At 43.1% G+C, this 15460-nt stretch overlaps 2 protein-coding genes across 2 annotated transcripts in view; one reads left to right on the top strand and one right to left on the bottom strand.

Moving 5' to 3' along the window:
• Nucleotides 1-385: 385 nt before the first annotated feature.
• Nucleotides 386-5265, bottom strand: ucmab (upper zone of growth plate and cartilage matrix associated b). The gene is made up of 5 exons (XM_075471028.1): nucleotides 5208-5265; nucleotides 4970-5026; nucleotides 4797-4892; nucleotides 766-864; nucleotides 386-668 (listed from the first exon to the last, which is right to left on the bottom strand). The coding sequence occupies exons 1-5, from the start codon at nucleotides 5263-5265 to the stop codon at nucleotides 571-573; spliced, it is 408 nt and encodes a 135-aa protein (XP_075327143.1). The 3' UTR covers nucleotides 386-570.
• A 1612-nt stretch (nucleotides 5266-6877) lies between these two features.
• Nucleotides 6878-15460, top strand: part of LOC142384168 (cyclin-dependent kinase 17-like) — a 29601-nt gene continuing 21018 nt past the window's right edge. The window contains exon 1 of the mRNA XM_075470186.1: nucleotides 6878-7181. The gene's annotated coding sequence lies outside the window, so the exon portion shown is untranslated. The remainder of the gene's footprint in view (nucleotides 7182-15460) is intronic.

Raw genomic sequence — 15460 nt, 5'->3', positions numbered from 1 at the left:
CTGGGACTGTTGGCAGGGAGTTGACACACTACCCTCCTCTGTGTGAAAATCCCCAAATGCTTTTTACAGAAACTGGAATCAGTAAAGCTCCGACAAACTTTCAAACACCACTCTACTTTGTGTTTTATGCAAAGATTGACCTAAAATGTTCTTGTTTTGGCTCTTCAAACATTGATTATCATAAGAGCTTGCAGGTGCTTTGTGATAAATTTTCCAACTTCAGAGTTGGACTGAGGAAATGGCAAATCGAGCAGAATTAAGTGAACATGAGTAGTGGGAAATTCTGAATGTAGCAATCTTATTTTGATATTTTAAAATATTTGGAAAATTTGAGAAAATACCAAATTTGTCTGGAAATTTTAGATCATTTTTGAAGTTATCACCTCTTCACCAATACACATGCTAACAAAAAAAGAGGATTATTCACAATATTCTTTTGAAAAATATATAGATTTGAGTAAATATACATGTTCTGGAAAGAGAAAAGCATGGCAAGGATGATTTGCTCCGTAAAGGTTGGCTTAAAGCTGTCAGCTTACAGCATCACACCTCTCGCACTGCTCTGTGGTCTCAGATGGAGTGACGATTATACTCTTGGGAAGGATGCATCCCATCATAGTGGAACTCCCTCCACTGCTCAGTGCTCTCTCTGGTCCTCTCGTCTTGCTCTGAAAGATCAGGCACATTTCAAGGAACGGAGGAGTTTGTACAGTGGATTAATGTTCTCTTTTTTTCAGCTGCATCACACACAAAGGGTTCACATACCATCACTGTCCTCCTCAGCGTAGCTCTCAAACTCATTCCTCTTCTCCTCGTGAAACTCTCTCTTTCGTTTGTCTGCAGCCAAAACCTGCCTTTGCTCGGCTGCAAGCACAGCAGGGGCATATTAGATTCGGTAGCGATGTGTCATGTTAATTTCATTGACCCAGACAGGATGTAAATACATAAACAGCATTTTCAAAAAGGCAAAGGAACACTGTCACATAGTTTGTGTCCCAGCTTAAAGAAAAACAGGACAGTGTTGTTGCTTTATTTTGTTCTATTTTCTTTATTGAGGATCTAAATGAAAGGGGCAATTTAATTGAAAATTAAATTAGAGATACGCTGAGGTGGTAGAAGCACTCACATCCACAATGGTGGCTAAAAAGTTAAAGGTGTTAGCAAATTTTAGGAGTCTAAAAAACAAATACTTATTCTTTAAAACTACCTCTATCATAAATCACACAAGAGTGATGCAGCGATGTGAAAACAGGCCTTTAGTGTTAAAGGCAGCTGAGGCACTGCTGATTTGAAAGAAGAAGATTTCCTATAAGTCGCTGCAGAATGACTAGATTAAAAACTGCCTGTCATTAGATGCTTAATGGGGTATGACAGAAGAAAAACAGATTTTTTTTCCAGCTTGGGATTTAAACAACTAGATTAAACCATGTCAGAGGTTTGTCAGCCAACTGCTATATGACAATTTAAATGAGGCAGATATAGAGGGATTGCAGTGTAATATCTTTAATAGCCACTAGAAGCCTGCTCTAAAACATCTGTGACTCTTACAAACACCTGTTCAAAACGCAGTGACTTCTCTCATGAAATACAACTCATACATTTTATCTGTCTGTTGGTGGTTCTTTTATCACAATTCTACCTCAAAATTAGGACTCCATGATGCAGAATTTTGTCAAATTAGGTTTCAAGTACCTCGAGCTCCACCCTTTTGTCCAAATATGGTCACTTCCGGCTCCAAAAGTATTTATTTTTTTGGTTCCTAAGTGAGTGACATTACCCCAAAATATCTCAGTGGCAGCCACGAAGTAAGTTGGCATGAACTTTTATGCTTCCTTTATGATCTCCTTATATGAGCATCCTTTATGAAAGAAAAAGGGATCATTCTTTTTTGACAATTCCTAATGGCTGCAACTTTCAAAGGGACGTTTGTTCATATTTATCCCGTGATGCTAAATGGGATTCTTGCAAATCTTAATTACAACATTTCACAGATACTGTGGCTCAAGCAGAAAGAAAGACTAACCGCTTTGTAGTTGAGATATCAACACGGCAGAAAAATCTCAATAAAAAGCAGCGAACAGCTTGTTTTAAGAAGTCAGCTCCTGGCTGCAGGGCGCAATGCATGATGGTCTATTTCCACCAATGCAGTGTACAGTCTCTGCGCATTTCTTTTGGTGTACCACATAAAGAGTTTGTTGCTCACGATATAGTGAATGAAAGTTTCACTTGAAATTTCCAACAGCACTACAAAATGGCTGACTCACAATGTAGTGAATGACTTGAAAATTGGAACACAGCCCAAGGCTATGATAACCAAATGATGAACTCGTAAAACAAGGTAAAAACAAAGAAGAAACCTTATAGCCCACCACAGTATAATGCACTGCATTGTAAGACTGTAATTTAATATTCACTTGGCTTCTGCCACTTATCTGAGGAAGTTTCAAAATAACTCCGACTAAACCTCAGACTTTACACAAAACAAAAGTTGATCGATTTGTTCTCCAGCTCTGACGGTTGGATCCCTCACAGAAGAGCCAGTGTGGACACGAGGACCATTTGCAGCAGTCAATCATTTTTTCAATATACTGAGGAATGCAAGTAATGTTACACATTTAAAGGCTGAGAAAGGGTGGTAGCTGCTTCTGCCCAAAATGAAAGTTTGCCTTAATTTAGCATTTGTGTGAGTTTTAAATAAGCCTGCTGGTGTCCTCTGACCCCCTGACACGTGCGGGCAAGTTCAAGCCCAGTTCCAAAGACGTTGGCAAGCAGAGTACTCAAAAGAGTAGATAGAAGCAGAATGCAATCTAGAACAAAACAGAGGAAATATCCGATGTTACTTCTTTCATTTTGAAATAAAATGTTAACCCTCACCTCCTGTTTGTAATTTATATTTCTCACAGCAGGCGTCCCAGTGGTTTTGGGAAACTGTTGCCAGTGGAACTCATACTGGCTGCAGTATCAGTAGAAAAGATATCAGCTGCGACAGGAGGGAGTTTGGGATTTGCATTGCTGACCTTTTCAAAGAAAGGTCATGAACTGAAAATTGTGCTTGCAATGAGGGGCTGAATTGTTGGGAATTCAAGTCATGAAGCTGTAAATTACAAGAGTGAACATGATTTATGGATTAACCTCCACATTAGAATGACTATAGAGATGATCCTACTTTTTTGTTTATGTCTCTCACAAACATTGTACACCAGGGCTAATCATGCAGTGTTTTAATCATGGCTAACTTGCTGATGGCTCGCTAACTCCCGCAAAAGTACTGCTTTGGACTCCGATGTCGACATCTCCGTGTTAAACCTTTACCTCAGAATCCCACATCTGCTCATCCACCCACTGAAACAGCTAATACCTATTTCAAATATCTTGCTTTGTAAACTGCATCCACCTTCAGGGTGCATGCTTTCATGTCAGCACACTGCAGGAGAGGCTTTTAAAGGTGGGCAGCTTGTTTGTCTTTTTTCTTTTTTTATGTGCTTTCTTTTCTGACCCCTGTCTGCCTCAGTGTTGGCACATTCCACATTCAGCTCCCAACCACTCACCCACTCACTTGTCCATCTCTGTCTGCTTTCAGCTTTGTGTTCATTTTATCCCTCCTTTCGCTATACAAAGTGTCACGTTGTTGCCAGACTCACAGCGTGTTACACAAGTCCGATTCAGAGCAGCAGTATCAGTGTGTGTTCTCACCTCCCCGCTGGCACAACTGCACAAAAACAGTGCTGTTAACTCACTCGAGAATGTCAAACATTGTACAGTATGTGAATGCTTGTAAAGGAGGACGCTGATAGATGTGGACTGGTGTGAGCTCCATGTTGCCCTGTGGCTCCTGCTGCAGCACAGGAACAGCTCTGAGGTGGTTTGTGGTCAGGCCAAAGCCAGAATACAGCAAACAGTTGCTGGCTGCCACTGACAAAAAGCAGCCGGACCGCTGTAAACATATTAGCTCACTGTGCAGTCAGGCAGAGCCAGCTCTGCAACTTTACAGGTCATTTATTCTATTACCAATGGCAGAGATGAATATTCATACAGCAAGGCAAATAAATGTGTAGCAGTTCCACTTATTTTCAGAACAATACTCTTTTAGTTTAGAAAGAGGACAAAAAGGAACAAAAAGAGGCTTCATTTGATATTCAAGGAAGAAATCAGCTTGACAAATGTTTTACCACAGTTCTGTGGCTGTGCAGTTCTCTAACATCCTGCACAGATTTATTCCTTCTGCTAAGCAATGACAGAAGTTTGAGGATCTTTTTAAGGAGAAATGCAACTTTCCGAAAGGTTTCTGAATTCTTGGATGGATATTGTTTATACACATTTCATCAACTCTACGCTGTTTCATTCTGAGATTTGAGAAAGTTTTTATCGAATCTTAAAACATTCAAACTTTCACCAGGAGCTTTGAATCCATTGGACTTGTCAATTTCTTTTACAGGGACAATATTCATCAAGCTTTCTGAGACTTTCGAAAAATGCACGTGAGACAGATGCAGACACGTGCAGATTTCTTTTAAGAGGATGCAAATGAAAAAAAAAGATAGAAGAAGATAAAAAAAAAAACTCCTGTAAAAGTTGTCCTCACCGTTCAATTTCAATCTGAATTGTCACTTTAGAACAACTGAAAACTATGTTTCATTTTGAGGTTCATTTAACCGAACTGACAGGGATAAATGGTCCTGAGGATGAAGAACACACAGATGTTCACGAAGAGCACATTCACACAACCACGTGCACACACAGCTTGGCTGAACAGACCAGAGTCCAAACTGCCACAAACAAACTGGAAGCGTTCTCACCGTTGAGCTCATCCTGAGACTTCACAGCTCGTCTGCTGCGTCTCCTGAAGAAGTTTGAGGCATCGGCCTCCTTCATGAAGATCCTCCTCAGCGGACCTGCGGAGGAAGCAGGTGGTGGTTGAGCTCACAACATTAAGAGAAATAGAGGAAATGCAGCTGATGTGGCTCCTCACCTTGCGGGGCTTTAGCGCTGCTGCTGGGCACAGCTGCAGAGTCGGCCTCTGGAGACACTGCGTTTGAGGACAAAATGTGAGAGGTTTACATCAAAACACAGAGCTGAGGGTGTCATGCTTACCTCTCTATGAAATGCAAGGAAATCCGCTTATGGTACACTTTTTAAACGAGCTACTGATGAAATTATAATCCACAATTGGATGAGGTGACAAAAAGATTCTCCTGCATCAGACTCACATGAAAGTGCAAAAAGCACAGTGAGGAGAGCCAGAAGGGCTGCATACGTCCAAGACATCTTTAACTCTGTGTCTAAAATGTTGAGAAGTTCCAGTAGAGGGAGAGAGGTGAGTAAGACGACGTATGTGAGAGGTGGGCTGGGAAGCCTGGAGCAACATGAACTGCTTGTCAGGGGAGGAAGGGAATGATTGTGCAGATCTGACATGAGGCCCAAACACCACAGAGCGTTTCCAACTGACAGGAAGATGCTGAAGGTTTCATTTTGACTCTCCAAACGTTTTTTTTTTTCCCTGCCATTCCAGTTCCAACTAAGTTAGTAGGAGGAGATGACCCATATCAACCAGAACAGCTTACCTTTAACCAGGCAATATAAGGCAGTTAGGGCCTGTTTCTTTACTCACAGAAGGAAAAACACAGCAAAGAAATTACACAACAGGCTGCGTATGAGCCACGAGCCGGAGGGATTCTGTAACTTGTCATGAAGAAGATGGAAGAGGCTCAAATGAATTACTGAATTAAAAAATAAAATAAATAAATAAATAAAGTGGCCAAAAACAGCTGAGGTCCGGACCTGGAGCAGGGATTTCAAGCCAACTGTCTCCTTTGCACAAGAATCTGAAATGGGCCCCTCAACAAGGCCATGCTCTCTGCTCTGCATAAAGTCCTGCAGGAAAGTATGCAGACGTCTGTTTGCTTGACTTTTTTCCCAACCTAAATCCTGGCTGATGCCCCAGAAAAGAGTGAATGTTTAAATTGTTTTGTCAGGGATATCCAAGGTGGTGGGATTGTTGCTCCGGGTAAATGAGAGGAAATTGGAAGGAGAGTTTGAAAAAAGGTGTGTAGAGAGAGAGCATGTTTTGCTCAAGTAAGTGCGAAAGGTTTATACATGGAGGAAAATCGCTCTCATTTGGACAAACTAAACATCAGATTTCAAGCAAACCAGGACAATTCAATTCTCAAAAACAATTTTCATAGAATTTACTGGACAGTGATGATGCCTGGTTATGTGGTGTATGTGTGGTAGATGTGGAGGACTGTCTTTTGGCGTTAAACTACTGTATCATTAAGTATATACTGGACATATAAAGACAAACAATAATGAGAATGCCCATATACATATGCATAATAGAACAGCTCCTGAGTGGTATCTACATATGACTGCATAAACAACCTAAACTGCTCAACATTAGGTGTAAGTCTTATAAATCCCTTAAAATTTATAAGATAAGAGTTTGAATGTTACTTTAGGGAACTTACGGCAATTACTCAACAAAGAATTCAATGTGATTGAATTGGAGTAAATAGCAGAAGACGTGCGGAGACAGAGCATTGCCCATTGAGGTATCTGTTGCATCTTTAGATCCTTATGATCATGACAAAATCGCCGTGTTATCAGTGTTAATACCTTCAATTAACACAGATAAGTGTGTGTTGCGTCTTCCCCCTTTACGTATTCTGTTAAATCCCACTAATGTGTGAATTTGCTTGCCGTCCACTAAAAGGCTCATGTTTATGATGTTTAGAACTTCGTCATTTCTACCAGTAGGCGTCGCTGTGGGGTCGCAGCTGTCGTCTACTCGTCTTCTCGCGCCCCGGCGGCTAGGGGGCGCTGTTTCCCCGCTGCAATTTCGGTAGCTCGACGGCGGTGTGGTGGAAGAAGGTGGCGTCAGCTGGGAGAGAGGGCAGATCAACTAGTAATCGCCCCCGTCCCTCACATTGCCATGGTTTTATCGACGGGAACCCCGACGGCAGCGCTTCTTCTTTTTCACTGGGAGAGAAACTTTAAAGCCTTAGAGGAAACCATTATGCTGGCAACATCGCGGATATAAGCGACAGTGCGGAGCAGAAAGTAACGACCACACAGAAACCACAAAGAAGAAGCTTGTTAGTGCCTTTTTTTTCTCGCTCGGAGGGAAAGACGGCATCCGGCCTGAGAAGAAGCTCCGAGGTCGGGGACTCCGGTCGGAGCTTCTGGTGAGTGTCTTATTACATTTTCATTGTGTGTCCGTTTTTGTGAATTTACCACAGGGAAACAACGACTGAAACCCAAGTTAGAGCCGCTCTGACCCAACAAACGTTTTCTCCAGCCCGCTTTGAGTCGACTGAACAATGTAGCAATGTGACTTCACTGCCTCAGTGTGAATGCAGCCGTTCAGTTTCTCTTCTGTCTTGAGTTGCCGCATTTTACTCAAGCACACCTTAAGCGTCGTTGCAAGCTGCCAAATCACTTTAAACTAAGTTCAAACTCAGCTTTGTTGTTTTTCTACCACATATCTCTGCACAAACAGTCTGCGGGGTGTCTGTCACAGACTTGTATGCGGTTGGGTTGTAAAAGGGAGGGTTGGCTGGCCGCTATGCGTGTATCGTCTTGCATAGCTGCTACCAAAACACGCAGTGACCCACATTTCGGAGATGGTCAATGTTTCTGGTCCACGTTTTTTTTTTGCGAACATCGGCTCGGACTGTACCAGCCTCTGAGCTCACCCACAGCCAGCATGGGCAGCTTTAAGCCGCCTCAGCTGCTGTGTGGAGGCCTGGACAAAGACTCCTGCAGGGTTTACCAGTCTCGTCTGTGTTTGAAATAATTCCTTTAGTTAAATGAGCATCTTACAGGGAGTCAACCTGCTTGAATCGATCAGTGCGTCCAATAGAAAGACGTTCTTCTGATGTGAAAACATCCGGAAAATGACGCAGCTGCATGCGTACTGTGAACCACAGCACTAATTCATAGTTTTAGTTAACTTGCACTCCGTTATCAGTTTGTGGATAGCTACAGCTACAACAGCGGGTCTTTTAAACAGATAAAGATGTCCATTGTTATTTATTTTATATTTTTTAAATGGCCTCGATATTTTGGTTTAATTTAGAGTGACTTTGGAGGCTGTAATCTACGTTTCTGTGGAAAACCTTTATTCTGAGGGGTTTTTAGCTTGCCGTTTATCCTGATTTATAGAAATTGTACGTCACAGAATTGTGTGTGTGTGTGTGTGTGTATATATATATATATGAATGAACGTCAAACTGTACACATCAGTAAATTACAACTTTCAAAATGGGACTAAAAATCAGAGTTAATGTTCCTCTGAGGCATTTTATATCTAAGTTGTACACACCTGAGATGATTGTAACATTCATGATGCTGCATCATGCAGGGTGATGATTCATGTAAACTACACAGGGCCGGTTTTAGCTATGGGCAATGTGGGCGACCGCCCAGGGCCTCAAAAAAAAAAAAACAAAAAAAACTCGCCAGTTTTCTAGACTACCGCTCATTTCCATGTCAAGTTAGTGGAGTGTCATTGTCACGTCAACTTGCTGCTGAGAGTCATACAGGTTGTGTGTGTCAGAAGAGGCAAGGGGGGGGGGGTAGTAAAACTGATCCCAGGCCACACAACTCCAAATAAACTGCATTTCATTCCTAAAATCAACATAGACCCATATACCTTCATGTAAAAATAATAAAATCTGTGCAGTCATCTTCGTGAATTTGTTTACGTCACGTGACTCCGGTTGATTGACGGTTGAACGGACGGTGTTAATGGGAAAAGCAAAGGTAATAATGTCGAGTCATCATGGTAAAAGACCATGACTTCTATAAGTGACGTGATTGACGTAGGCTATAGGCTATTTATTAGCCTCTTGCTAATATGTTGCTATTAGCCACGACTGTATTTGATTTTTAGTTTTGCTGAACTAGAATTAGAATTGAGGCATCATGTCATGCAATTAATTTCAGCCATAGGCAACCTAGTCTAGTTTGTGTTTGCAACATAACAAGTGCAAATTCACACATTCCTGACTGTGGATTTTTTTTTATTGTTATGAGCTATATGCTAAATGAAAAAACTTAAATAACTAAGCGATAAATAAATAAGGGATGGTTCGCCCAGGGCGAAAATCTAGCCAGGACCGCCTCTGAAACTACACCGCAGCAGCTTTGGCTGGGTGTATTTAGGCATAATACATATCTTGCATTTATTTGCCACGATGCTTTGCACAAGACAAAACTTCTCACATCCGCAAAACAAATATAAATAGCTGACCGGTTAGCTTTCGAATGTCCAAACTTGCTCAGGGAATTGCATTTTCAAAAGGAAAAAACAGCTAAACATTTACAATGAGAGCTGCAACCAGAGGTCCTTTTATTTTTTTGGTAATATAAACTAATTTGCACAAATCTGTCACATTCCTGGAAAAACTAAAGCAACACGCTTGATTTTTTTTAAAAATTTTTTGGAAGGGGCCTTTGATCGTAAACGTCTCCCAAAACAGTTGTAGAGTATTTTTCTTTCGATACTTAAAGACTAGCAAGTCATTGTTTCGGCTTTACATTAAGTTCACGCTAGGGATGTCGAAATTTAAAAAAAGTCTTGACCGACCACTGAGCCTCATTAGTCGATTAAAGTCGGTCACCGAAAATACTATAAGTTCCATTTATGATATCTGTGTCCTGTCGCGCGCCTTTCTCTGCCTCGTGGAACAAGTTATGCCCCCATTTTAGACTGGTTAGGCTCCCATCACACAATCAATGTTAGTTCGTGCCCTTGGTATTATACATTTTCCCCAATCATTGACCACTAGTTGTAGGCGTACTTGTGGAGGAATAATGGTTTTGGGTAGAAAAATAATTGCTGTGCCTGCGCAGACACGCGCAGGCACACATTACGCGCAACGGCGCCCTTCCAGTCACTGTACTTTTTAAACACGAATCAAACGCGGCACCGAACTCGGGCTGTTAAAAGCCCCCGTTACAAAGTTACAAACAGAGAACGGTGCATTTGGCGGTGTTACAGGAAAGTAGGTAAACCAATGACTTCGTTAAAAAAAAAACTTACCGAATGCCAACAGCCTCTGTGGCGTAGCCTATGCTGCACAAAATCCTTTGCAATAAGTTCCTGTCGTCATGCCATTTAAGTACAGATGAATATATCACAACAAGTAGGCTAAGTTAGTCTTGTGTCTTTTGCCATTACAGTGTTACAATTATCATTATGTCGTAGTCCACACGCAGCCACATTGGCTTTATTTAGGTTAATAGTGGCGATTTTTTTTTTTTAACTGCGCAGACAGGACCCGTCATGTACGGCGTACAAGTTGCAACCGGTGTAAAGGCGGTAGCATGGTTGCCGCGTCTGTCACGGCGGTGTCGCACCGTGACGTCAAAATGACGTTTCAGGCATGGCGCTTGCCTTGAAAAGACGGCGCAGCGCGTTGTCGTGCACCAGTCGATTTTTGTAACTTGGCGGCGCCGAGCACAACGAACCGGATGGACTGTTGTGAGACCAGGCTCAGTGAGGAGGTGCGTTTGTCCAGGCAGCTGTACGAAACTGCAGTGAAACAGCACAGGGAGCACGTAAACTCCCCAAACTGGTGCACAGAGATTGGCAGAACTTTGGGGAAAGAGGGAGAGTTCTGTAAGAATGTGTGGAAGAAGCTACGGGACAGATACGTGAAGGCAAAGAAGAGGGCAGAGACTCTGTTGATGCCGGGGGCTTCAAACTTTCACCTCTATTAACTGAATTAAAAAATTAAAATGATCCGAAAACTGCAGCAGTATCATTAATTACAGTATTCTTGCTCTTGACAGCGGCATTGTTTTCTTCTCCACTTTCGTGGTTGTAGAGTAGAGGTAACCTTCACGTAGCAGCGCCACCTCTGTGACGGAGAAAATTGCAACTACTGGCGCGCAACGACTTGCGCCACTATATAGGGTCCTATGGCGGGCACGAACTCGTGACGTCATCAACACCGCTCGCGCGAGCAGACGCGGCAACCATGCTAGAGCCTTAAGAGAGGACCTCTGAGGAGGGCGCTACGTGAGCTCTGCTGCGGTTGTTCTTCCATCGTGGGATGGCTCATGCTCACATAACATTTCTAAAGATATAGTGAGGTTTTTTTTATTTATTTATTTATTTATTTTTAAACCGACGGCAGAAAAATTCTAACCGGACGACGTTGATTCGGTCAACCATCGGTCATACGGTCATCGGTTAACATCCCTAGTTCACACGATGGTATTCTAACGTGATTGTGCTGAGTCAGCAGTCGCTGATATAAACCTGGTATCTGGGGCTTCCAAGATTAAACTTTGTCAGTTGAGGTATAGTGTGTCACAACTTGTACAGCATGATAACCGTGTTCCAGTGCCGATGGCAAAAGCAGTGTCTGTGACTTCTGACATTTCTTGCCATCCGCTAGTGATCATACTGAGCTCTTTCACCACACAGAGCGTAAGCTATCCTCTGTGGTAGCCTACGTTCTCTGAATAGAGACGGAAAAGAAGCTCGATCAAAACAGTAAATTCTTTGCTCGCGGCCCAGTTTCCGGTACAGTACCAAAACATCTTATCCTGTCGAGAACCCACATCTAGACTCTTTTGTTTACAGTTTTTATTGTTTTCTTGGCGGCCGTGAAAGCACTTTCTCCTCTCATTTCCTGTGAGCAGGTTTCAGCTCGACAACCACAAGCTGCTCGGCTTCCTTGCAGGCTGTGTCTCACTGAGGACCTTTCAAGTGTGCGTCTGTTTTGCGCTCGCAGGGCCCCCTTTTGGGTTTGGTACCTGCCATAGGGAGCTGTTGGAGGACCTTGTGTTGGAGAGGAGCTGTTCCCTTGGTGAAGGCCTTGGGGATGGTGGTGGCAGGGTAACCCGACCCACTGTGAAACAGCTGTAGCTACGCAGTGCTGATCCCCCCACCCCTCCACCCCCCGGTTCCAGTGCAGATCAAATGATGGTCCAGTATGTGAATGGGTGTGTGCGGTTGTGTGTGAGTGTGTAGATGGGGAGTGGAGTGAGTGTGTATGTGTGTGGGGTGGGGGTGTCGCTTTTGCCATAATTTAGATATTTGTGGCTATCTTACTGTCATTGGTTTACACAAGACACAGGCAAGTTTGTGTTTGTGGGGGTGTTACTCGTGTTGTGGGGACTAAGTTCCCCTAATGTCACCCTAAATATTGAGATGAGGAGGGGTAAAAGGGTTAGGTTAGGGCTGGGTTAGAGTAAGTCTTCAAGCAGTGGGCATAAGTTGGTGTCCTGAAAAAATAATAACTCACAACGGAGGGAGGTCATGTTAAAGCTGCAAGCCAAGACAGCTGGCTGAAGGTTAATGTGTCACTGCGCTCTGGGGAACAGCTGTTATGTCGCAGGCACCACTCCAGTCTATAGATAGCCATAAATAAAAACTCTTCCTCCTTTCTCTGGTGCATTAACACCGGCATGCAGCTCAGCTCCCTCGCATGCAGTAACGCCACAAGACAAATGCTGCCGCTCGCAAGTTCGGCTGCTTCCACCCCCTGATTTTTTTTTTTTTCTCTTGTCTGATTCAAGTGTCTGCTGATACTAAATTCTCCCACCCAGCCTGGAGCCATTGGGATGACAAACCCGTGGGACTTCTACAGTAATGACTTACGTGCATGTCTGCGTCGTCATCTGTGGCAGGGGTGTCTGAGACAGGTGACACCCGTTGCCTTTTCTTCCCATCACTCTTGGCAGGATTTGAAAGAGGTGTCTGAACACTCGTCTGGTCTGTATTTGGAGGCACGCATCCATTCAAACCAGTGTTGTTAAAGCCAGCATATCTGACACACATCGTTTGATGTGCTCATAATTAAATTGGCTCGGGTTTGATTAAAATCCATGTTAGATCTGTGAGGTTTTTTTTCTTTTTAACTAGCTAAATTTAGATATCCCCTGATTCATTCATCTCCAGAGCTAAGGGGTTTCTAATCAGGCATGGTAAAAGTAGATCACTGTTAAATAGTTAATCATGAATGTCGGTCTCTTTAAACACAGTGATTCATATGATCAGTAAAAGAGAAAAAAGTACAGTTGACAGTACAAATGTGCAGCTATTTTGATAATTGACGTTGTGTTGTTTATGAAGAATAAATCCCAAACACGGGGCAGTTTGCACAATGGAAATTAGGGCCACACCACACCTTTTAAATTTCTGAAAGTCTAGATTAGCATCCTGCACCTTACTAACAAAGAGTTTCACATTAAACTGGAAGATGCATATCTTTGTAGTTTAATGGAATGCAAGGCTCTCTGAAACTGCTACCAAGACTTCTAAGAGCTGTGAATACTTTGATGTGGATGCTAATATTCTGATAGAACCAACATGCTATCTGCCCTGGCTTGTTGTTCCCTTAATAGCAATAAAGGAGCTGCTGCTGCAAGGATGAGTACGAACGGACAGGGAAGGGAAGGCTAATTGTCACTCTCTCTAATGCTAATTGTCGGCTCTCAAATGGGGACAGGTGACTCGAGTCTCAGATCAGATGAGTCCATGCCATTATCTCCATAATGAGCCAAACAGCAGGCTGTAATATCCACTTGGCCCTTTATCTTAAATATATTAAAAGTGTCAACATCTTTAGATATCTTTACCTCTACTTTATAGAGACAAATGCAGTCCTGAGATAGCTGGTATCTGTTCAATTTTCCAGGATCCAGTCATTGATCAAGTTAAGATGTGCTGCTGGTGTATGTTTCGTGTCCCCGTTGACTGTACTGTAATTGAGTTTAGTCCAAAACAGTTTTTGCTGTACAGGCATTTCTTTTTTTTAATCTGATCAGCTTCTCTTTTTTTGTTAATTCAGAAATTGTGCCAACCACAAGATTAGATGTTTCTGAAAGAAATCAGATTTTGGGTGGGGGGGGGGGGATGTTCCTTTGGGTTGACATGAGTCTGCTGCCTGCCAGATGAAATCTGCTGATCTCTCTGTCCTGCTCTGAACCCAGCTGGGTTGACTCCTGCTGGTCTTTCATCCTTCTCATGAAATGCTGCCATGGGAGGTGTTTGTGGTGCTCAAGTTGTTCCACTTTCACTCGAAGGGGTTGGCCGATTTTGTTTTTATAAAAGCCATTCTTCAACTTTTTGTTTTGTGCTAGTTGTTTGGAATGAAGTTGACTCCACTTGTATGTTTGCTTCTCAAAAGGACATCGCTTTATGTGATCTTTCAACTAAAACACTGATGTTTTTTACAACATATAATGCTTTCACTGACATAAGTACACTTATCGTCATATGATGCAGTGCCAAAGATAAAGATAAAATAACAGTTGGTGGTGTTGAAGTAATGAGGTCATCATGGCACAGATCTTTAGAACAGGTCGTGTTTCGCCTTTAATCAAGAATAAAACATCAAACATTCTCTTGTTCCCATTTCTCATATCTGTGTTTGTTGCCTTTTTCTACCAACATCACTCGTATCCCTCGGCGAATCTCATGATCAGTTTACAGCCGGAACAACAGCCACACTCACTTAATATGTGGCATTTGTTATGTGAATTAGTGCATATATAGTTTCCCCCTGAGGGTTAATGTTGGATTTCATGCAAGTGTGCCATTGTTTTTTTGTTTTTTCTGATCTTGGCTGATATGGTCTTTGTTTGTCGCCTGCTTCTGCTGCAAAGCTCTCTATTTGAGAACTTTTGCTCAGTTAAGTTTGTGCTCGCAACCTGCAGTGTAGAACTCGGTCATCTACTATCTGACTGCAGGCAGATTTGGGCCAAAATGAGAGCTTGCTGGGGAGCAGGGCCCGTCACTCAAGCTGCTGTAACCATGGCAGCAGTGTTAATCAGCCAGCGTTGAATCTTATTGCCTGGGAGATCTGTGGCTGTGCGTCACTGGCCTGGCCTCCTATGGCTGCAAGCTCTGGCTGAGGTGTCTGCTGTATCCCCCGTGTGTCTTTCTATCCTTTAACACGGACAAAAACATCAACACTGACCTGTCAGCCTTGCAACCTAGCGAACGCAGGCGACACGTGTGATAGCAAAGTGAAGGGGGACAGAAAAGAGCAAAGGCAAGGCACAAATTTCATGACCCACTTTGTGAAGATCAGACAGCTCTACTGTATGAGTTTCACCTGCTGCTGTGGGCGAGGAGTGCATGCTCGCCTGTTTGACATGCTCAGCGCTGCTCGGCACCACGCTGCCCCCATTTCATTGCTTGAAAAAGCCCACTTTTCACTCTGCACAATGCTGCCTTTATGTAAGACCCCTATAATGGAGCCAGCTCCTTCACTCATGTCCTCATTGTCTTGGCCAGGTTGAGAAAGGGCTGCTCTTTAGAAACCCAAGGCTGAGCTCATCCATGAATCATGCCAACTGTCACGCTTGTTCTCCGTCTAATTCTATGAGCGAGGCGGCCGGGGAGGAGAGGTAGGTGCTTTCTGGGGCCCTTGTTCTCTTGAAGGCAGTGACGTTTGGAGGGTTGCTGAACCCTGCAGGGGTCACGTGAAGGCTGCGACCT

The sequence above is a fragment of the Odontesthes bonariensis genome, chromosome 7 (genome assembly GCF_027942865.1).
Source record: "Odontesthes bonariensis isolate fOdoBon6 chromosome 7, fOdoBon6.hap1, whole genome shotgun sequence".
Lineage (NCBI taxonomy): Eukaryota > Metazoa > Chordata > Actinopteri > Atheriniformes > Atherinopsidae > Odontesthes > Odontesthes bonariensis.
The sequence above is the reverse complement of the archived record's forward strand: the minus strand, read 5'-3'. Positions and strand labels throughout refer to the sequence as shown.